This window comes from Lipotes vexillifer, unplaced genomic scaffold (genome assembly GCF_000442215.2).
Source record: "Lipotes vexillifer unplaced genomic scaffold, Lipotes_vexillifer_v1.1 scaffold1048, whole genome shotgun sequence".
In the NCBI taxonomy this organism is placed as follows: domain Eukaryota; kingdom Metazoa; phylum Chordata; class Mammalia; order Artiodactyla; family Lipotidae; genus Lipotes; species Lipotes vexillifer.
The window spans coordinates 2,967,301-2,991,644 of record NW_006785351.1 but is presented as its reverse complement, the minus strand read 5'-3'; the positions used below and the strand labels follow the sequence as shown (position 1 = coordinate 2,991,644).

At 39.5% G+C, this 24,344-nt stretch overlaps 1 protein-coding gene across 1 annotated transcript; it reads left to right on the top strand.

Annotated features, from left to right (window-relative positions):
• HSD17B7 (hydroxysteroid 17-beta dehydrogenase 7) lies at positions 1 to 22,765 on the top strand. The gene is made up of 9 exons (XM_007457405.1): positions 1 to 39; positions 1,927 to 2,130; positions 5,272 to 5,364; positions 6,450 to 6,564; positions 11,968 to 12,162; positions 15,364 to 15,468; positions 16,392 to 16,448; positions 19,597 to 19,695; positions 22,664 to 22,765. The coding sequence occupies exons 1-9, from the start codon at positions 5 to 7 to the stop codon at positions 22,763 to 22,765; spliced, it is 1,005 nt and encodes a 334-aa protein (XP_007457467.1). The 5' UTR covers positions 1 to 4.
• The last annotated feature ends 1,579 nt before the right edge of the window (positions 22,766 to 24,344 follow it).

The following is a 24,344-nucleotide window of genomic DNA, read 5'->3' as shown; positions in this document are numbered from 1 at the left end:
GACCATGCGGAAAGTGGTTTTGATCACCGGGGCGAGCAGGTGAGGGCTCCATCGCGATACTGGCGGCGGCGGGGCGGGGTGTGAGGGGTCCGAGGGAGCAGGAAGTACCGGGCCAGGAGGACCTGCCACCGACCGACCCCGGGAGCTCTCGTCGCCGACCCTGCCTCGGTGGGGACTATGGCCGAGACCCTGGCTCGCTCTTCCCTGGATCCCCCACTGCGCGAGGTACCGGACTTGTCGGCCCAGTGAGGGGCTCAGTAACTGGTGCTTTGAATTAAACATGACAGCGGAAAGAAAACTAGAGCGCCACTAAGAGATGAGTGTCTCAGTGACGATACTTTCTGTATCCAGGTAAAGGGCGCTTCCCACGCACACCTCGCCTCCTTCCCGTCTTTGACTTTCTCATCACCGGTAATTTAATCGTGACCAGGTCGCCATATTTTGTACTCCAGCTGTTTTTTTCTGTGCTAGACTTCTGGCCCTAGGTAAATTTCAGCGTCCATGAGCGTTAGAACACTGGGGGGAAAAATCTCATTCCATGTAACACCGTGCTAGACGCCTAGTATATATACTCTTCAGAAACTCAGAGGAAAGCAACTTTTTCCTGTTAAGGCATGGAAGGAATGCAAGTAACCATACTGCCAATGAGTAATTACTCCAGGGTTGGGCATTTGGATTCAGCCTCTTCTAGTGTCTGTTTTACATCTCATTTGCTATTAAGTGCACAGTGTGTGGAGGATGAAAGGAGCCAAACCATTTTTCTAATTGTTGCATTTAGAGTTTTGGGGGGATTAAGACTGAGGATATGTTAAATGTCACTTAAAATTAGTTCACTTTCAGTTATCTGGCCATGTCCATGTTAACTAAGCCAAACCTGGCAGGTGTCTGTAATGGGCAGAATTTTAGCGTGCCCCCACCTGAGTAACTTTAACAACTGGTTCGGTGCTTCCTACGTGGAAGTTGCTTAAATAAGTCAGATTTGATTTTGTGTGTTTGTTTCTTTTACAAATACTGTGATACGTGCAATTGTATATTTGTAGTAAAGGCCTATTCTCAAGTGGGGATGAATAAACATAACTATATTTGATGCTCAGGTTACTGATGGTACTAGGCTTTTTGCCTGGAATCAGCTTAAGTCTTGGAAGAAAACCCATTTACCCAGGTTTTCATTGTTATCAGCCAACCTGGTCTGAATGCTGTCCCCATTATGTGGTTTCACAATGCTCTTTCTGAAGGAGGTCATTTATCTTTGACACTTGTACTCATCCCTGCTTCTCTCTCCTGGTACCCATCTTATATGTCCCATTCCTATCTTCTACCTAATCATGTTGAGTTCTTTCTCTTCCTGTTGGTTATTCAATCGTAGCAGTTGAGAGGGACTTGTATCTCCTGCCATGTTACTTATACCTTTTCCTTGAAAGATTCATCCATTCCATATCAGGAATTTCTGGTACTCCTGCTACTGGCCATGATACCAACAGATAGTAGAGCCCTTGCCCTCGAGGAACTTAGCAGAGTAAAACATGCACACCGGAAAACACTAATAAGATGTTCTTTCCCACATTTGCTGGTGATGTACTGAATCACTTTCATGAGTGTCATAATCAGTGTAAAATGAAAGCCACTGGCAGGATAAACTCTGTCTTAAAAGAAATGCTAAAGGAGAACTCTGATTTGCAGTCGAGTTATTTGGGTCATTGAGCTTTTGCAGAATGAAAGAAACACAAATGGGACAGCCTCCTGAGCCAGTGACTATTAGAGTTGGAGGGTTCCCCCTTCTTTACATAATTTTTGAATTCTTTCTGTCTACCTGGGCTCCTGGTTGGGGCTCAGGTTGACAAAATCAGTCTTCTGAGCCAGGGAGAAATGCTTCTATTTGGCACCATCTCATTGAATGCATATTCTGTATCTGAATTGTCCTTTCAGTGGCGTTGGCCTAGCCCTCTGCAGGCGGTTGCTGGAGGAAGACCATGAACTTCACCTGTGCTTGGCGTGCAGGAACATGAGCAAAGCGGAAGCCGTCCGCACTGCTCTGCTGGCCTCCCACCCCACCGCCGAGGTCTCCACCGTGCAGGTGGATGTCAGCAGCCTGCCGTCAGTGTTCCAGGCCTCCAAGGAGCTCAAGCAAAGGTATGCCTCTTGTGGATGGCTTTTCTCTCATGTGATTGTGCAACACAACAGCTAATAGAATAAGAAATGATAGGAAAACCTACAAAAGAAATAGGTGCAGTATAAAAAGAAGTTACGCTGAGGAAATCTGTATAGAGTGACCCGTTATTGCCTTGCCTCAGTACCAAAATTTCATTCTCAGTCATAATCATGACCATTCCATGAAGACTAATTTATCAGTGTATTTTGACATGTGGTCAGTTGTGAAGCTTTATGTTAGTGTAACTCCTTTGATGTTTGAATGCATTTTTTGCATCTTTCCTTCACATAAGAACTTCATTAAGTGGTAGGGCAGGTACTGACAAGTGAAGAAAATTCCCCAGGCCACTAAAAATCTGTTCATACCTGGACAGTAATTGGCATGTAATAAACATTTGATAAATATTTAGTATATGAAGGGATAGAGTCCTTGGATGTATAAATTCCCAGAAAGTGTGTACAATAAATTGCATATGGGTGCACAATGCACTTTTCTGGAGAGAGAGGGCATGCTTTTTATTAAATTCTAAGGGGAATTTATGATCAAAAAGTCAAGAACCCTGCACTAGTCCATGCTAAGTCCTAGCAATATCTGGAATAATTAAATTTAATCAGTCATTTAATTTAATCAATAAATTATTAATTACATTTTTGTAATTGAGGTCCTTACAAAGCAAGAGCTGCTTTATTTCCTTGGACAATAAAATGAACTTCAGTATACATAAGGAAGGCCTTCTTGGTTAAAGCGTTGGCTGAAGAATAATAGTTTGCTTTTTAAATTTTTTTTGTTTTTTTGTTTTGTGGTACGGGGGCCTCTCACTGCTGTGGCCTCTCCCGTTGCGGAGCACAGCCTCCGGACGCGCAGGCTCAGCGGCCACGGCTCACGGGCCCAGCCGCTCCGCGGCATGTGGGATCTTCCCGGACCGGGGCACGAACCCGCGTCCCCTGCATCTGCAGGCGGACCCTCAACCACTGCGCCACCAGGGAAGCCCAATAGTTTGCATTTTATATATGTTTATTGATAGCAGTTTGCATTACCCTGTTCCACATGTACAAGTTACAAAGTGAAACTGTTTTTCTTCGGCACAGTTTTCCCTGCAGCCTTAGCCCTTTGTAAATGAGGGTTTGCTCTCCTCTACTGCTGAGCTCCTAGAATTTTCTGTCACATTATCTTTCTGAAAACTGAGCTTTTCTAGGTTTCACATCTACTTTTCCATAACTTGTCTCCAAGTCTGTGAAACTGTACAGTCAGTGTCCTTACTGATTTAAAAACCCTCAAGTCGGGAGAGCAGTTATGAGTTTCACGTCGTGTTTGCAGGCTTTCTGTCCCCAAACCTTCTCAGCCAGTTGGCTCTCTCATCCTGTTTTGTATAGATTTAGTTATTTCCTTGTTTAGCAGAACAGAACCTTCATCCTCAGTTAGTCGTAGCCCATTTCAGTGCAGTTTTGAGATTTCATGTTGCGACATTCATAGTACTGACTATTCTCAACTGCCTTCAAAGGCTCAGGATAGGTTATCACAGTTTTAGTAATTTAGTATTTAGTAAGATATTTAGTAATTCGACCCTAACGTATGGGGGGGAGGCTGTGGGGAAGAAGGCAGCACTAAGACGATGAGTTGTCCCAGCTGCCTGTCAGCATTTAAGTGCAGCGTTGATGTATTTATTTAATTCTCAAAACAGCTCTCTTTGAGGTGGGTGGTATTATCCGAATTTAGGAAATGATGGTTGTAGTGATACTGACAAATTTGGGAATAGGTGACAGTGTTCAGATAGATCTCTTGCTTATACGAAGAATGTCTTGCACTTTGTGGCCCAAATGGATATCTTCGACTATGGACCTAGATTTAGAGGCGAAGAGAGCTTGAGAAGGGCCCTTTCCAGTTGGCTGAAGCAGCACCATTCCTGATGCTGGTCTTTCCACCTGTGATACTCTGTTCTATTAGATTTGTGCCGCTGAAAATTGATAAGGAATAGTGGTTCCGTTTTATCCAGAATAGAGCAATTGTGTCAGTCATTTAAGCTTTCAAGGGTACTATGCCGTTTAACTGCAGCCAGACCTGAATTTGGAAATTTGCCATTTCCACTCTTTGCTAAACATTCCCTCTCCATTCCCAGCGAGATTTGTTAGTATACTTAGATGAAAGTTTGCAAGTTAGATAATGGAACAACTAGCAATAGCTGGACCCATACTGTCTTTGTGGCTCTTACGTGGATAACCTGATGGTATCAATATTAGCCATTTAAACAGTTTATAATTAGAGCCATGCGGCTGTTGATTACTTATAGGATGATCAGGAAATGTCGTGTGTGGTGTGTATCGGTAGCCATGATCCTGAGGTACCAGCTTTAGTAGCTGTGGCCCGTGTTGTCCTGGGTTATACGGAGGTCATGGAGACAGTGTGGTGCACAGAATTCTAGGCGACATTCATGGTGTCTGTAAGTATAATGAGCACAGGCTCTACTTACCTTGAACCTAGTTCAAAAAGAATACACTTAGATCAAGGTTTATGTTGGTGAAAAAGGCTTCGCAAGTCATCATTTCACACGTGTCCTGGAGGGAGCCTATCGGAAGCACCTTACCCCCATTCAGCTTCTATAATCTCACTGTATTCTTGTGAGCTTTCATCATTTTATGACACAGAGCACCTGGCCGTGAACAAGGAGAGGTTTCCACATGGATCTAATGCTCTAGTGGATATCTTGGCGTTCAGATTCCAGCACTGATGGATCAGATTATGTAGATTTCACTTGTCAATGAGGGAAGATGTGAATTTAAAAAAAAATGCAAAAATGTTTCTAAGACCAGAAGGAGAGTGGGTTTAATAGAAAGTTGCCTCAGTGCCTTGTTGGGAGGACTAAGCTGGAAGGAGCATTGATCAGAGAAGATTGAACTTCAAAGCCCATTATAGCTCTCCAAATTCTGTTTGAAGCCACCATCAAAAAAAAAAAGAATACTCAAATATTTACCGTGGCTAAAGAAAAACTGTTGAGAAAGTAATACTGATGCTTTAGCTTGCTATGGCCATCTTTTTGGTTCAGAAAGTACTTTCTGTCCTTCATAGGCCTTTATTCTAGTTGCTCAAAGAGATAACTAACAATCTTTTCTTGGTTTTACTTGCAGGTTTCAGAGATTTGACTATGTATATCTAAATGCTGGGATCATGCCTAATCCACAGCTAAATATCAAAGCACTTTTCTGTGGCCTCTTTTCAAGGTAATTTCCGTCTTCTAGGTGAACTGATTAGAAGGAAGGTGTTTATTACTTTGCCTAGTTTTGCCCTCAGTAGGATAACTTGAGGAGATGAGGGGGTGTTGAGAAGAATGAAGACAAAGGGCGTGTTGCAGCCATGTCATGAAAGAAGGTTTCATCTTTGTGAGGAATGTTGCAAGTCATGATTCTTATTGTGTTCTTGGTCCCCAGGGCATTCTGAGCGGTTGGACATTTTGGCAGGTCAATTTTGGTCTGCCTGACTGTGTCTGTTAGCAAGAACATTTCAGAACTAGGCAGAATTGTCAGTGAGACTCTAATACCCAGGAAGGCAACTTGAGAAGCATTTCTCAGCTGTATGTCAGGTGCCCTGACCAGCAGGCTGGGGAAATGTACAGACCTAAATACCTTCCTGGGAGATTCTCTATATGCATTATTAGCATGGCTTCCAAAAATGTTTAACCACAACCTATAGTAAGAAATAAATCTTATTTTATGACCCAGGGTACTTATTCATAAACAGATATTACTCTCACTGCATGCTATTTCCTATACTGCTATTTTTGTTTTACTTCTCTGCCATTAAACACAGCCCTACACACAAAATTCCACGCTGGTCTTGACCTACGACATAGATCTCACAGCAAATCAATTAGTATATTTGATGCTTCAAGGATTCCTGATAATAAAACAGCCTGTTTAACTTTGTTCAGCAGTTAAAAGTCAGTGTTCAGGGGAAGACTTTTTCTTCTTGGCGTAGCTATTATCCCCCCAGGGCAGTTGACTTGTAACCTGATTTGGAAAGAGGTGACGAGAGTTTTTGCAGCAGGTTTCTGAGAGACTCAGGTTCCTCTTGGTAGTATGAGCTATAACTATGTAAGTCCTTCTGTGAATTGGGGCAAGAAAGCATTTTTGCATTTGATTTAGTACTCATGATAACCCACTCTGAGAAATAGGTATTTTTGTTCCTGTTATTACAGAATCAAGGAAAATGTAGTTTTGGGGTGGGGGAAGGCAGGAGGGGGTGTCTGTTTAGTATCTTCAGTTAAGGAAGCTTTAAAAAGTCATGCAATTGTCTTCTACTGTTTCAGAAAAGCGATTCATATATTCTCTACAGCTGAAGGAGTGCTGACCCAGAGTGAAAAGATTACTGCTGATGGCCTCCAGGAGGTGTTTGAAACCAATGTCTTTGGCCACTTTATCCTGGTAAAAAGGCTTTGGGCTTAATAAGCCAACACTTAGTACTGTGATGCTAAACACTTGCACAGATAGATCACAGTGCTGTTTTGTTAAGCTCATTAGTTTATGGCTAGCATTAAATCTTTGTGTGTTTAAATAGGGTGATCACTCTACTCTTTGAAGACATTGCTTAAAGCAGCCTACTGGTATATTTTTTCTTTTGACATCAGCTTTAGAGATCGGAGAGAAAGTAAGGTATAAACACAGAAGCACCTTCAGAAACAATGTACAGAGCTGAGTAAGTGCACCAGTAATGTTCTAAATGGTCTTTGAAACTGGGCTTTGCATCAGATAGGATGGGGTGACAGGGAAGCCATTATTAAACATTACTTCATGGTTAATCTTTTACTATCTTGATTAGTGATTTTTTTAAGCATCTGGTCTGGTGTGTCACAATTTCAGGCAACTATAAAGTTAAGCAAGGGATGTGCAACTTGTCTAGGTTGTTCTGTGCTTTTGCCTCAGGTTTAATCTCATAGGACAGCTTTAATATCTAGATTAAGTAATGGCCAGATCTGTTGCCAGTTGCTTTTAATTCCGTGGTGCTAGAAGAACTCCTTCTAATGCTGGCTTTGCTTGCATAGAACTTGTATCTCTGACACTTTTACATTCATGATCACTTTTTTCACCTTAAACCTAATTTCCCTCAAAATTGGACCTCCTTGAGGACTAGCCTGTATATACATAATTTAAGATATACATAAACACTGGAATATTGTGAAACCACTGAAAGAAATCAGATAAATATTTTGCACTTACATGGGATAGCCTCTAGTATTTCATTATTGAGAAGAAATAGCGGGTTGTAATATGTATAGTGTGATCTCATTTGTATAAACAAACAAAAATATATATCTTTACACATTGTATATACATGTATATACTATTTCTAGAATGATACAGATGAAATTGGGAACAGTGGATACCTTTGAACTGGGGTGCCAGAGCATCAGGGATTAGTGGGAGATCCATGTTTCATTCTGGTTCCTTTAGAATGAAACATGAATCTTAAAAAAGAAAAATGTGATATTACCTTTTCAATGACAAAATTTAAAATATAGTTCAGGATGGGATTGAATTCTTATATGGTCATGTTTTATAACTCTACAGGGATTCATTATCTAATATTTCCTTTATCTTTTCATAACCCTCTCCTCTTTCTTTGTTCTCTTTTCAAATTATTAAATTAATTGGCAATGATAGAGGGTAAGTTAATTGTTGCTGTTAATAGTCTGTTAATTTTTTGATGAATCTATTGTTTAAAAAATTGTTAAGGAAATCTAGTATTGGGGTAATCCAGGTTGGGGGAATGGCAGAGGAGAGTTGTGGCCAAAGGCACAGTTATTCCAGGTGTCCTTGTGACATGACTTATCCTTGTGTATCCTTATATAGGGGTTTTGGGATTGATTTATCAAATAAAATGATAGGAAGGTTTATGATGCCTTCCACTCTCTCCAAATTAGTTTTAGGAATCTTACAACTTTTTATGGATCACAAACTTGGATTCTGTGTCCAGATGTAAATGCATTATATAAATGGATCCATCCCCAGTTTGATTATAAATGACCAAACTTTTAGGGCTGTTAAAAGAGTAGAGAGAATTTCTGTAAAGTTCCAGGCACAGTGCAATATTACAGTTGTGGAACCAGGTAACTGATTTAATCTCATGTTCATGAGTTCTCTTGATTGTGTTTGATGTAAATGTTCATTGCACATCTGGAAGCTTTCCTAGATTTTAATTTAATAAAATTTTAGTTTTAGGATAATTTTAGATTTATAGAATTATTTCAAAGAGAGTTCCTGCATACACTATGCCCAGTTTCCTCTATTATTGACATCTTACATTAGTATGGTAGATTTGTCACAATTAGTGAACCAATATTGATACATTACTATTAATGAAAGTCCATACCTTATTCAGAACTCTTCAATTTTGTGTGATGTCCCTTTTCAGTTCTAGCACCCCTTCTAGGATACCACATTACGTTTAATAGTCAAATCTCCTTAGGCTCCTCTTGGTTGTGATAGTTTCTCACACTTTCCTTGTTTTTGAAGACCTTGACAGTTTTGGGATTACTGCTCAGGTACATGGTCCCTTGATTGGGATTTGTCTGTTTTCCTCATGGTTAGATTTGAGAAAATGTGTTTTTAGGAAGAAGACCACAGAGATGGAGTGCCATTCTCATCATATCCAATCAGTATGTTTTATCAGTATTGATGTTCTTTTTTCTTTTTAACATCTTTATTGGAGTATAATTGCTTTACAATGGTGTGTTAGTTTCTACTTTATAACAAAGTGAATCAGTTATACATATGTTCCCATATCTCCTCCCTCTTGCGTCTCCCTCCCTCCCACCCTCCCTATCCCACCCCTCTAGGTGGTCACAAAGCACAGAGCTGATCTCCCAGTGCTATGCGGCTGCTTCCCACTAGCTATCTATCTTACATTTGGTAGTGTATATATGTCAGTGCCACTCTCTCACTTCATCCCAGCTTACCCTTACCTTACCCCATATCCTCAGGTCCATTCTCTACGTCTGCGTCTTTATTCCTGTCCTGCCCTTAGGTTCATCAGAACCTTTTTTTTTTTTTTTTTTTAGATTCCATATATATGTGTTAGCATATGGTATTTGTTTTTCTCTTTCTGACTTACTTCACTGTATGACAGACTCTAGGTATATTGATGTTCTTTTTGATCCCCTGACTTGAATCTGTGTTTGTCAGGTTTTTCCACTATTAAGTTACTTGTTTCTTTCTCCCTTTACATACTGTACTCTTTGGAAGAGTTACTATATGTAGCCCACACTTAAGGGGTTGTGCTTGACCTCCTTAAGAGTAGAGTAGCTATATGAATTATTTGGAATTTTTCTGCAAGGGAGATTTGTCTATTCTCCACTTAAATCTTTATTCAATCACTTATTTATTGGCCTATTATTCCTCAGTAAAACTGAAAAAAATCATTTGTTATATCCATGCAGATTCATGGATATATATTTTTCTACTTTGTATTATAAATACTACTTTATTTTCTTAAATTATTTTAGTTTGGGCCATTGGGAGCTCTTTCAGTTGGAACCTCTATATCTTTTTTTCTTTTTTTTGGTACATGGGCCTCTCACTGTTGTGGCCTCTCCTGTTGCGGGGCACAGGTTCCAGACGCGCAGGCTCAGCGGCCACGGCTCATGGGCCCAGCCGCTCCGCGGCATGTGGGATCTTCCCGGACCGGGGCACGAACCCGTGTCCCCTGCATCGGCAGGCGGACTCTCAACCACTGCGCCACCAGGGAAGCCCGTGGAACCTCTATATCTTTTTAAAAAATTTATTAATTAAAAATTTTATTGAAGTACAATTGATTTAGAATGTTGTGTTAGTTTCAGGTGTACAGCAAAGTGATTCAGTTATATGTACATGTATGTGTGTGTATACACACACACACACACACACACACACACATACACACATATCGTTTTTTTTCAGATTCTTTTCCCATATAGATTATTACAAAATACTGAGTATAGTTCCCTGTGCTATACTTGTTGGTTATCTATTTTTTATATGGTAGTGTGTATATGTTATTCCCAAATTCCTAATTTATCCCTCCCCCCGACCTTTCCTCTTTGGTAACCATAAGTTTGTTTTCTACGTCTGTGAGTCTGTTTCATAAATAAGTTCATTTGTATCATTTTTTTAGATTTCACATATAAGTGATGTCATATGATATTTGTCTTTCTCTGACTTCACTTAGTATGATAGGTCCATCCATGTTGCTGCAAATGGTATTATTTCATTCTTTTTTATGGCTGAGTAATATTCCATTGTGATATATATATATATATATATATACATATACATATATATATACATATATATGTATATATATACACACACACACACACCACATCTTCTTTATCCATTTATCTGTCGATGGACATGTAGATTGCTTCCATGTCTTGGGTATTATAAATAGTACTTCAATGAACATTGGGGTGCATGTATCTTTTTGCAGTATGGTTTTCTCCAGATGCCCAAGAGTGGGACTGCAGGATCATATGGTAGCTCTATTTTTAGTAGAGCTCCTCCATACTGTTCTCCGTAGTGGCTGTACCAGTTTACATTCCCATCAACAATGTAGGAGGGTTCCCTTTTCTCCACACCCCTCCCCAGCATTTATTATTTGTAGTCTGGTATGAAGTGACACCTCATTGTAGTTTTGATTTGCATTTCTCTAATAATTAGCGATGTTGAGCATCTTTTCATGTGCCTCTTGGCCATCTGTATGTCTTCTTTGGAGAAATGTCTATTTAGATGTTCTTCCCATTTTTTGACTGGGTTGTTTGTTTTTTTGATATTGAGCTGTATGAGCTGTTTGTATATTTTGGAAATTAATCCCTTTTTGGTTGCATCATTTGCAAATATTTTCTCCCATTCTGTAGGTTGTATTTTTGTTTTGTTTACGGTTTCCTTTGCTATGCAAAAGCTTTTAAGTTCAATTAGGTCCCATTTGTTTACTTTTGTTTTCATTTTCATTACTCTAGGAGGTGGATCCAAAAAGATATTGCTGCAATTTATGTCAAAGAATGTTCTGCCTATGTTTTCCTCTAGAAGTTTTATACTATCTGGTCTTACATTTAGGTCTTTAATCCACTTTGAGTTTATTTTTGAGTATGGTGTTAGAGAATGTTCTAATTTCATTCTTTTACATGTAGCTGTCCAGTTTTCCCCTCACCACTTATTGAAGAGACTGTCTTTTCTCCATTGTATATTCTTGTCTTCTTTGTCTTAGATTAATTGACCATAGCTGCATGGCTTTATTTCTAGGCTTTCTGTCCTGTGGAACCTCTATATCTTTGACATGCCCTCATCATTATAACTTTCTGGTTTTGTTTTGAGCACATCCTTTCTGGCATCACATGATGTTTAAGACTCATCTTACATATTTCCTATCCCAGTCTCAGAATCAGCCATTTTCCTAAGGAGATCTGTTTCCTTTTATTGGAGAATGGTATTAGAAACCAAGGTCTGTGTGCTTATTGCTGTTGAGATAGCATTTGCTTCTAGGCTCTGTCAGCTAATAGAGCAAGGATGTATCTATGTGCATACTAACCCATTTATGTATAAATATCTGTAAATATTTTGTATGTAACCATCTGAATCTTTATTAAGCTAATCATGAGTTCACACTGATGTCTCTGACTCTAATCCCTTACCACATAGATCAGTCTAGTCTCTTCTCTTGTGTACCTGTGTCCCACTCTACCAATGACATACCTGTTCAATTCTAGTGTACATTTATATTGGTTTCAAACTTGTTATCTTGTACTCCCCCAGTATATTTTGATACATTTTTTGTTTCTTTTATTCCTCATTCAGATTCGGGAACTGGAATCTCTCCTGTGTCATAGTGACAGTCCATCTCAGCTCATCTGGACATCATCTCGTAATGCAGTGAAATCTAATTTCAGCCTTGAGGACATCCAGCACAGCAAAGGCCAGGAGCCCTACAGCTCTTCCAAATATGCTATTGACCTTCTGAGTGTGGCTTTGAACAAGAACTTCAACCAGCGGGTGAGGCCTGTCTCAGTGATATGGAAATGGCAGGGCAGTGATTTCTGAACTACCATTGATTTCCTAGTAAGATGGCTGGCTTTCTAGTAACTATTGTAGTTTAGAAGATGAAATATTGTTTCTTGAGCAGGATTGCTATGAGGACAAGATAAGACGTGATAAAGACTGATAGTTGATGTATAGGAAAGTTTTAGGGCCGAGATAATTAGCTCCTGACCTTTTAGATATATGGGGGTTCACTCACCATTCCATAGCTCTTCAAGAGCTATATTTTATATAACAGAATGATACTACTAACAATGTCAGTAGTTACTGTTAAGCATTTGCTATGTTTTAGGTGCTGTCCTTTTTATCTATGTATGTCATTTAATACCTTTCCCATCATAGTGAGGTAGGTCTGAGTATTCCCATTTTCATATGAGGACACGAAAGATTGGAGCCCTTAAGTCATTTACCCAGAAGTCACGCAGCTAGTAAAGGGGAGAGCTCAGAGTTGAGCCCACGGCTAACTTCATAGCTTGGATTTTTCCCACTAAGCCATGCTGCCACCCAGTGTTTATTATATCTGATGTTATAGGACAGTTGGTACTTAGAAAGCCCTCTGGAGAGTGGTGACCTTTGGTGAGGCTGCAGAGCTCTGTTTCTGTGAGGACCCGGGTTTTGAGAGCAGCTGTTGTCAGTCATGCTGGCTCCTTGTGTCCTCTATGGTCTGGAACTTAGTGCTTCTTTGTGTGTCTCTCTTGCCCAGGTCTAAAATCTTAACTGGAAATCTCCGGTCTTTCCCATGGGCATTTTCCTTTGTTTGCTTTGACTCTGTTTTTTGAGTGTGGGACTGGGGAGAAATTTAATTCCACTAATATTTACAAAAGACTGACCATTTTTAGGGTACTGGCTCAGGCTTAGAATCGAGGAGGAAGGAAAAATAAAAAGACAGTGCAGAAACTATCTGCCCTTAAGGGACGTTCTTTGATCACACTTTAGGTACAGCAATCTAAGCCTTACGTAATGGTCTAGACCTGGTTGATTCTGCAATGGAGACCTTCATCAGGTGGAATTCTCACTTCTGAGAACTGGCTCTTAGAATCAAGCCTCTTAGTGAAGAGGGTGGTATAAAAGTAGAAGCTATGAGCATATTCTCTAGAAATGCATTTGATTCCTTGCTTCGTCACCAGCTTTGTAAACTTGGACAAATTATTTAATCTCCTTGTACTTCAGTTTCCTTATCTGAGAAACAGGGATAATAATAGTGCCTGCCTCATAGATTTGTTGGGAGGCTTGAATGATGGGATTGGTACGAAGCAGTCACAGCCATGCTTTGTGCTCAGAATGTGTGTGTGTGTGCGTGCGTGTGTGCATGTGTCTGCACACATGTGGGCGTGAATGGGTGGGAGGGTGTGTGCTTGTGTGCATGCATACATGTGTGAGTGTGCCTATCCACATGCACATGTGTGGGTTTTTCGGGTGTGTGCATATGTATATAAATGTGATTGTATATGTGGTATGTGTGCTTGGGTATGGGTGTCTGGTCATGTGGTCTGCACCTGTGTGTGCATGTGCTTATGTGTGTTGACTGTTCTTCTTGTTATTATTTGAGCTCAGTGTGTTGGTCCAGTTGTGAGCCTCCTCCTGAGATTTCTTGAGATGTTTAAAAACTTGTCACAACTGCTTGTCCTCTGGAAACTCCCTTTTAGGGGTAAGGTCAGAGTGGATTAGCTTCTCTTTTCATAATAAGCTCTGGGATTTTGCTTGTCTCAATTGTCAATTGCTTGTTTCTTTTGTTGCTTAATGTCAGAAAGTTGTATGTGTTGGAAGCCCTGGATTTTAGTTCACAGATGTCTTCATTTAGGGCTGAAAAGGCCCTAACTGTTCCTGGCTAGTTCCCAGAATAAGAAATTTTCCTTAGCTATCTTTGGGGCAAAATATTCTTGGGAAGAATTTTTGGTCTCTAAGACTCCTGACTTTTTTCAGAGGACTGTTGGTAAATCCAGGGGCTGGATTATCCGTGTCAGGCACCTCCAGGCCCTTGCAGCACTGAATAAAGGAAGAAGACCTTCCAGCTTTTGATGCTCAGGGTGCTTTCTGTCCACTGAACTGACGGTGCTACACTGGCATTTTCTATTTTTGTTTAAAAGAAAAATAATAAGATTAAAAGTAATAAAAATATGAATTAAAATGGTCAACATCAAAATAAGGTAAAATGCAGTGAAAATTAAACCAAATAAACTAGTAAAACAAATCCCAGTGCTTAAAGACCACCCAGGGCCTCTTCTATTACTAATATGTGCCGTATGTTAACTGGGGCTCTCTTTATAGAACAGATCTTTCTAAAATGATGAGTCCTGGGCTAAGAACCTGATTTAGAGATCTTCAGTTGGAGGAGGTCTTTTTGGAATCACACACAGCCCTCATTCCTCTCTGATGCCAGGAGCTCCCAACTCAAGCTAGAGATATGGACCTTATATACCTGCAGGGAAACAGACACAGTTGAGGTTTAGTTGTCTGTATTTACTAGATCAGAAACTTCTTTCAGGCAAAGACTTTACCGTGTATGTCTTTTTTTATCTTAACTGCTTATTTTTTTTTAACATCTTTATTGGAGTATAATTGCTTTACAGTGGTGTGTTAGTTTCTGCTTTATAACAAAGTGAATCAGTTGTACATATACATATGTTCCCATATCTCTTCCCTCTTGCGTCTCCCTCCCTCCCACCGTCCCTATGCCACCCCTCTAGGTGGTCACAAAGCACCGAGCTGATCTCCCTGCGCTATGCGGCTGCTTTCCCACTAGCTATCTACCTTACGTTTGGTAGTGTATATATGTCCATGCCACTCTCTCACTTTGTCACAGCTTATTTTGATTGGTCAGCTGATCTTCAATTAAGCTAATAACATGGAAAACTCAGGTAACCGGGTCCTACTTTTCTTGTCCAGCTTCAAGCTTGGTTATTCTTTGTTCTCTGTTTCTTGAGAATAGAGACTTTACCTTACTAAATTTTGCATCCTGAGTGCCTCTCATAGTGAGTTCTCAGTACATGATTCTTAAACTGAAATGGTCTACCCAGCTGCAAGGACAACTTAGAGCATAAATCCTTGATGCCCTGGCTTGCTGGCTCATTTGTGTATCTCCTTTATTAACTAGCACATAGGTGACTCAAAGTATATTGAATTAAAATTAATTGCTACCCCTCTCTGTGTTCCCAGGGTCTGTATTCCAGTGTAGCGTGCCCAGGTACGGTGCTGACCAATTTGACATATGGAATTCTATCTCCCTTTGTGTGGTCGTTGATCATGCCAATCATATGGCTGGTAAGTGATGAATACTTCTTGTCTTAGTTTACTTAAGCTGTTCGAGTTGGAACCAAAAAGTTGTGTTTAAGGGTTGGGCAATAAGAAATTGAATCTGAAGGTGTCAGAATTCCATTTCATTCAAGGGTTTTGACATTACTTAGTATGTAATCTCTGCTTCATACTACCTGATATTCCGACTGTACCACCATCTGAGTGTCCACTTTTCTCTAAGGGAATGTTTCTTTGGTCATGCACCATAGATCCCAAGAATTCTATGATTATATAATTTTGGGAAACCTGTGTTCACATATTATTGAGACGTATATTACGTCTCAATAATATGTTATATACATCTCAGAGACATGTTAATACATCTTTTGTTACCCAAACGGTGTTGACTAGAGACGTTTCAATATTCATTTACATAACAAATTGCAGGCTACAGGCATTAGTTTCTGCAAAAATCCCCTGGTCAATAACGAGTTAAACGATATCAAACTGGATTTCTCTGAGCTTTTAATGTAGTCAGATGCATTAAAAGTTCCCCGAAAGTGTATGATTGTGCATTGTATGATCATAGAATCATGTTTTTGCTTGTTTGTTTTGTATTTTGAGCACCTTGCAGGACCAGTGTCCTCCAGCACACATTAGAAAATGTTGCTTTTAGGAAGTGTTCCTCCCTTGTAGAGCTCAGGAAAAAATATCCCTCCATTATAGCAGGCAGAGAAAAAAGATGAGAGGGAAATATACCTTCATGTTAAAAGTTGTTGATTGGAGTAATGGAGATTCAGTGATATTTCTTATTTAGATTTCTTTATTTTTTGAAACTTAAAAAAATGCTCTATGATAAGAAATGCAGGTTGTCTTTTTTAATATTTAAATGAATAATGCTTTTGTGACTCTAAACCACCACGAAATGACTATGGTTTTCTTTTTCTTAGTTACGGTTTTTTGCAAATGCTTTCACGTTGACACCATACAATGGAACAGAAGCACTGGTATGTTACTAGAGTTTTAATATACTGTATTCACTTTGCAGATGTAGACTGTAAGTTCACTGGTTTAGAAACAATCTTAACAGAAAAGATAAGAGAACAAACTCTGAATAATCAAGGTCCTGTTTAGGACTAAGTTCTGAGCATTAGGAGTGAACTTTCAAAGTTTGGTATGTTTCATGGCACTGGATACCGTGGTTGTGGGGACAGCACTTCTGTAGAAGCAAAATACATGAGCAGCTGGAGGAGAGCACAGCGTGGAATACTGCAGCGGCAGGCAAAGCAAGACGGTGGCTGGGCAGTCAGTGTGAGGCTTCCTGTGGAGAAGGTGTGTTTCATGGGTTAAGAGTAGAGGCAACGAAGTCCAGCTCCATTTCCATATGGGAAGGTTCTCTTTTCTCTGTTAATATTCGAGAATCGAGTTGTTACTTGATTAGAAAACAAGTTTGTTTCCTTAAATTGCACATGTGTGGATTGCATGTGTTTCCTCATCAATAGCAGACGTTAGTAATGGATCATAATACTCTGTTCTGTTTACATAAATGATGTCTCTGAGTGTTTTTCAACTCAAGGCCCAAAGACATCCACTGCTAATGGATCAGAATCATCATTCAAGATGAAATTTATTTTTCCTCTGTGCTTTACACCATCTGGTTGAAATTCTATTGTATTAGTCAGTTCTCTGTGTGTGTGTGTGTGTGTGTGTGTGTGTGTGTGTGTGTGTGTGTGTGTCTGTCTCCCTCACTCCGCTTAGCTCCCTCAGGATTTCTGCTAGGCATCTTGAAAACCCGAGAGCCTAGCACTGTAGTGCTCATACTTAACAGATTCTTAAATCGTAGCTGAACTGAAATTAAGGCAAATGTTAAGGGAATTGACTTGGCACTCTTCTTTCGGTAAACATTGCAGAAACAAATGCATTTATTGTACAGACACAAACACAGTAGAAGCAAGTACTTTAAAACTAATTTTAATTATTTCTTAATGTATATGTCAAACTATTTAAGATGATGAATAGTCCTTTAGGGCACTCATTCCGCACATTTATGTCACTAAAAGTCAAGTCTAGAGGTCAAGTATATATTGAGTGTCGGTGGTGTGGAAATAGAAGTCAAAGTCTAGTTAGAAGTCAAAATAGTTAGAAGTTACTAAGGAACTTAGAGTCATGTTTAGAAAAAAAAAGAATGAATAGAGAAAATAGACAAGAAAGTAAGACATTCTGTCATCTGGTGGCAAGTACTGTAGGAATAATCAGAAAGGAGGATCACAATGGGGCTGGACTAGTTGGAGGAGCCTTTGCTTGATGAGTCGGGCTTAATCCGGGCTCTGAAGGATAGGTTGGATTTGGATGAGATGAGCAGCATGACCCCAGTGTCACGGTTTAAAAAGTTTGTTGTGACCTTGCTGTAATTTCCTTCAGTGTGGATGGGTAGGAGGTAATTACCACTTAGTGATGGTTATATATGCTGGTGGATACAAATGAGAGTTTGAGCACACCATGTGTGTAGCAAGAATCTCTTCAATCTTTGGATAAGTTTTATCTCCTTAAATGGTTTGAACCTGAGTGACCTAAAGCACAGTGGTTAAGAATGTGCTATATATAATTCTATTACTCTAGAATTACAGTAATTCTGTTCAAATTCCATTTCTCCAGTTTCTGGCTGTGAACCCTTGGGCACATGTTTTTCACTCATCTAAGCCTTTTACTATTAACTATAAAATAGGAATTATAGGAGTAAATGAGAGAAGGCTTACTGTAAAGGATTCTGTGTATTTCAGCATTTGAGATTTTTAAAAAGACCATCTTAATGAAAAAAGTATAGTTCTGGCATATGAACTGACAGATCAGTGGAACAGAATAGAAAGTTGAGAATAGGTCCATAGCATACAGGGATTTGGTATATGATAATTATGGCCTTCCGAAACAATGGGGAAAAGATGGTTTATTCAGAAAATAATAGAATAGGATCTTTTCTTCTTACCTTACAGTCAAATAAAATTCTAGGTAAGTTAAAAGATTTATCCATAAAAATTAAAATATATAGTTACTAGAAAAAAATATGGGGGGGTGGGGCACTAAGATCCTACAAGCTGCTTGGTGCTGCCAAAAAAATAATAATAATAAAAAAAAAAAACGGGAAAGTTATAAAATAATTTAAGAGTGTGGAGCGGAGGCTTAGCTACTCCCAGTAACCATAAAAGAAAAGACTGAAAATTTTGACTTAATAAAAGTAAAAAAATTTTACATGACTAAAATTCTCACTACACATATACTCGAAAGAGTAACCACAAAATGGAAGAACACCTGCTACTTAACACACATACCCTTAACCCAGCAATTCCATCTTTGATATTTATCTTATAGATGTACTCAAACTTATATGGAATGATGTATTCATCATTCATCACAGTGAGGTTTGTAATAGCAAAAACTGGAAAGAACCTCTAGGTCTAGCAGTTGAAAACTGATGATATAAAGTATGGCACATCCATGAAATGGGATACTGTGCTACTTTAAAAGAGAATAAAATTTTCATATACTGATTTGAAAGTATCTCCAAGGCCTGTTCAAGTGAAAAATGCAAAGTGTGGAGTAGTGTGTATATTTTGCTTCCATTTGCATAAGAGAAATGGATATATATGTTTTTAAGCAAATAGATTTCCTTAGAAGAATATACAAAACAGTAGCATGAGTGTTTGCTTCCAGAGAAGAGAACTGGGTGGCTAGAAAATTGGGGAGGAAGACTTTACCATGTACATCTTTTGAAAGTTGTACGTGTGTGTGCTTGCTTATCTATTAATAAAATATCACATCAGTGACCCATACTTTTCTGTGGCGTGAGCTGAGTATCCATTCTGAATAAGCTCAAGACCACATGCCATGAACTTTAATTTGGGGATTAAGAGAAGAGACAGCTAAAATATGTTTTTTTGCTTTAAATAAAATTTTCAAAGGATGCTATTAAGCAGGCTGCCCTACTGTCTTCCTTCGAATTATAGTAGTGGTTCATGAAGGCATCACAATTAGCTGATGCTGTTCAGGAGGACTTTTAGAATTTGTCTGGGGCTCTGTAAAGTGCTGATTGTACATCCTCTCCAGCCTCACTCACCTTGGGCAGAAGAAAAGAATCATTGACACCTTCTTCTTTTCCAGGTCTGGCTTTTCCACCAAAAGCCCGAGTCTCTCAATCCTCTGCTGAAGTATCTGAGTGCCACCACTGGCTTTGGAAGCAATTACGTAACGTCCAAAAAGGTAAATGTTTCCTTTGTTTCATTGAAGAGGTTGCTGCTGGGTTCCTGACCAGCCCTACCAGCTGCCCAGCTTCTCTCTCCTGGGGCTCCCGTCTCCGCTCGCTGGCATCACATGGGCCTGTTTTCATTTCTTTCTGCTCTCTTCTGCCTCTCAGCCATGGCACACCTTCTCTCCACCTAAACTGCTCTTACCCTTCTTTCTACTGATTCATTTCTGTTTACCCTTAAGATCACAGCTTTCATGTGACCATTTACATCAATCAGGTCAGATGCTTACATGCTAGGTTTTTTTGACCAGTTCTGTGTAGTATTCATTCAGTAGCGGGCCCCCTTGTCCAAGGATAAGCTCCATGAGGAGGGGGGGATTGCACCCTCTTTCCTAGCATGTTCCCTTGCACATGGCAGGTGCTCAAGAAATGTGTCACAAGTTGGATGAAATATAAAGCATCTTTCTGAGTGAAGTTAGCTTCCCTTTGAGTGTTCAGTTCCACTTATGACAACTGTTAGCTTTAATAGACTGGTGTTTTGAAGAGGTACGGGATGGAGTTTGGGAAAAAAAATGAATGCTGTGTTTTGTAGACTCTGTGTAACCTAAAATGAAATTAAACATAGTTACAGGAGACTTCCCTGGTGGCCCAGTGCTTAAGACTCAGCACTCCCAGTGCAGGGGGGCCGGGGTTCAATCCCTGGTCAGGGAACTAAGTCTCGCATGCCACAACTAAAAATGATCCCGCATGCTGCACCTAAAGATCCCACACGTGGCAACGAAGATCCTGTCTGCTGCAACCAAGACCCGGCACAGCCAGATAAATAAATAATAAAAATAAACATAGTTACATATTAGAAAAATGAAAAAAGTTTTATTTTGACCCTGTAAGGATTAATTTTGTTGGTTTTTTTTTTTTTTTTTTGGCTGCATTGGGTCTTCGTTGCTGCGCGTGGACTTTCTCTAGTTGTGGCGAGCGGGGTCTACTCTTCCTTGCAGTGCACGGGCTTCTCATTGCAGAGCACAGGCTCCAGGTGCGCGGGCCTCAGTAGCTGTGGCTCACAGGCTCTAGAGCACAGGCTCACTAGTTGTGGCGCACGGGCTTAGTTGCTTTGAGACGTGGGATCTTCCTGGACCAGGGCTCGAATCCGTGTCCCTTGCATTGGTAGGTGGATTGGTAAGTGGATTCTTAACCACTGCGCCACCAGGGAAGTCCTAATTTTGTTGTATTTTTGTCATGAGTAAGGTTTACTTTAGCCTCCCATTTTTCACTGCCTATCTTATTGTGAGGAGGAATCGGCATAAAATAAAATTAGATTGAAGCAAATAAGTTAGCTAAGTCAGAGTCAAAATTGTCAGTGATCTTGTCTATGTCAGTAGCTTGAGGTCTAAGGGGAACCAGGCTCTCTGCTTCCCGTGGTATATGTTTACTGAAAATGAACCTATGAACCTCCAGTGTTTCCCAAAATACCTTTTGTGGGATAGTTCCTTGAGAAGGTTTGCAGAAAGCAGTTTGTCAGCCAAGTAAGTTTGAGAAATGCTTCATATTATATGTCCCTCTTTCAGAGACATGCACAATGCACATTAGCCCAGTAAAGGCTTTGAGAAGTTGATACAGTTAAGAAATATGCGTGACGTGTTTCATCCTGCTGCTTGCAAGCTGTTCTTGACTATACAACTTTTTCTTTTCTCTTTAAATTTTACATAATGCTTAACATCATCCCAAAGAACACACTTTGGGAACTCTATTGTAAACTAATGAGCTTACTTTTAGGCCCTGAGAATTTGTTTGGACTTACTATCTATTGATCTTGAAGGAATGCTTGGTTTACCAAGGGGAGAAAATGTTTAATTCTATAAACCAAAGTATTTTATTAGTATCTCATAGAAATGGATTGCAGAATATTTTAACCTTTGATTAATTTTGGGAAGTCAGCTCTCTGCTCTGTTTAAAGGTTGGGTTGAACTAAAGAGAGCTATAATGTCTTTTCTGGTTACAACGTGAAAAAACACTAATATGATTGAATGAATAGAAATATTTTTTCCAAAATGTTATAAAGTTTTCTTTCATTTTTTAGCCTTTTAGCTTCATGAAGAAAGAGGCTTTTTTTTTTTAAGTTTAGGCTCTGTGTTGACTTGGAAAGAGATAACACTTTATAGGGGCTGAAAGTTTGCTTTTACATACAGTGTGTAAGTTAAATTAGATTTTCTACATAAAACGGAAGAGTGTAAAATAATAGTGGATTAAACAAGATAAAAGCTTAGGTTTCTCGCATGTAAAGCAGTTTGGAGAGGCAACCTTAGGCTGGCCTGGCAGCTCTGCAAATTGTCAGGTGCCCAGGTTCCTTCTGTCATCCCTGAGGTGTGGCCCTCATCCTTATAGCTCAGGGGAGCAGCATGGAAGAAGGGAGAAAGAAAGGGGTGCCCCATTCCTTTTAAAGAGAGTCCTGGGTAGGTACCATACAACACTTCCAGTTACATCTCATTGGCCAGAACATGGTCACCTGGTACCACTAACTTCAGTGGAGGCTGGAACTGTAGTGTTTTCATCTGCAGGGCAGTGAGCTCAGCTAAGATTAGGACTCTTTTACTAAAGAAGGTGGATATTAGGAAGTAAGTAGCAGTTGGAATTAAAAAAAAAAAAAATTCTTGATTTTCCTCTTTTGGCCTTTTTTATATCACAGATGTTTGGTGTCTTCTGTTACTAGGTACACAGCAGTTAGGGGAGACAGCAAAGCTCAGATCTTTCAGTCTTGCTATTTAAGGGAAGCATCGGTAGGCTTGGTGAGTGTTGGAGTTTGGATGGAGAGTTAATGTGTCCTCAGGATTCCTAACATTCCCCACATGGCTGCCACCACAGCCCATTCCAACTGGCCCTATTTTGGGTTCTCTTACCTGTGTTATTTAAATGGCTCCCTTTAATTCAAATACTATTCATTTCATTTTTCCTTCATACTCATCCCTATGTTTGTTTCTTTTCCAGATAGACCTAGATGAAGACACTGCTGAAAAATTTTACCAAAACTTACTGGAACTGGAAAAGGATATTAGGGTCACCATTCAAAAAACCAAAAACCAGAGCTGAAAATGGTGCTCTCTGAGCACCATTTTCATGCCTTCTGTGGATTCTGGAGCACCTGGGTTTCTGAGTTGGATGGTGTGCATTTGTGGTAAACTGTGAGTTCTGATTGTCTCTTTGTTTTAGAATTACCTCTATGACTGTACGTGTGTTTGTGCATGTGAGGAAAAGATTGATAAAATATAATATATTCTTAAGAATGGTGTTATATCGAAATTGTCCTAAGTGTCCATCATCTGATGAATGGATAAAGAAGATGTGGCACATATATACAATGGAATATTACTCAGCCATAAAAAGAAACGAAATTGAGCTATTTGTAATGAGGTGGATGGACCTAGAGTCTGTCATACAGAGTGAAGTAAGTCAGAAAGAGAAAGACAAATACCGTATGCTAACACATATATATGGAATTTAAGAAAAAAAAAATGTCATGAAGAACCTAGGGGTAAGACGGGAATAAAGACACAGACCTACTAGAGAATGGACTTGAGGGTATGGGGAGGGGGAAGGGTAAGCTGTGACAAAGCAAGAGAGTGGCATGGACATACATACACTACCAAACGTAAAATAGCTAGCTAGTGGGAAGCAGCCGCATAGCACAGGGAGATCAGCTCAGTGCTTTGTGACCACCTAGAGGGGTGGGATAGGGAGGGCGGGAGGGAGGGAGACGCAAGAGGGAAGAGATATGGGAACATGTGTATATGTATAACTGATTCACTTTGTTATACAGCAGAAACTAACACACCACTGTAAAGCAATTATACTCCAGTAAAGATGTGAAAAAAAATAAAAATTGTGCTAGTCACAATTTGTTTATTCTGTGAACTGCAGCCCAAGCTACACTTCATGGGATGAGGTATAGACTTGAATAATCATGACACAGACACACACTGGTTCTCCTTTTCACCTGCCCCAGCAGGAGGAAATACTGCCCATTCTCTGAGTGACCAACTTAGCCTTGTTCCTTTTGAGTAGTTTTCCTAGGTCTTGTACCTTATTTCTTCTTCCACATGCTGCTTTTACCAATCCTAATACAGATGCCCATGTAATTAATCATAGTAACAAAGTATATGTATTTGGGCCACTTGAATTATTTTTTTCTTATTTTAAAAATGTCTTATTGAGATTGATTTAGTCCATGTTAATAGTGGGCCTGACCTTTAACATAATTTGCAAATTTGTTTCTTACCCACTCGTTTTCATGACATTTTAGTGGATGTACTCTTGCAGCAAAAATGATTTATTCAGATTGTTTCAGTGAAATTTTCCAATTGAATAATTACTGGTGGAATGTCTCCTGGTATCAGTAGTGGTCGAAAGTGGTTAGGACTTAGTTTGCATGATATGAAGACAAAATGCTAAGATGCTTAGATGTTTCAAACAACACCTGTAATATAACAGTTACAGTTTGAATGAGTTAATGTGAAAAATTATATGTAAATACAATTTCTTTACATTTTAAAGTATGGATTTTTGGTTATACTTTAAGTTTGTTGCTAAAGATATTTTTAATAACAATAAACATATGTGAAAATGAGGGCTGAACACTGTCTTCAAGAAAGAAGGGTAAAGTTGGAGAGCT

What these genes read in the sequence shown, in the direction of transcription:
- HSD17B7 (XM_007457405.1), top strand. Translation starts at nt 5, where the DNA reads ATGCGGAAAGTGGTTTTGATCACCGGGGCGAGCAG. An exon ending in TTGATCACCGGGGCGAGCAG is followed by an intron (nt 40 to 1,926) that starts GTGAGGGCTCCA and finishes TTGTCCTTTCAG; the next exon opens with TGGCGTTGGCCTAGCCCTCT. An exon ending in ACAAGAACTTCAACCAGCGG is followed by an intron (nt 12,163 to 15,363) that starts GTGAGGCCTGTC and finishes CTGTGTTCCCAG; the next exon opens with GGTCTGTATTCCAGTGTAGC.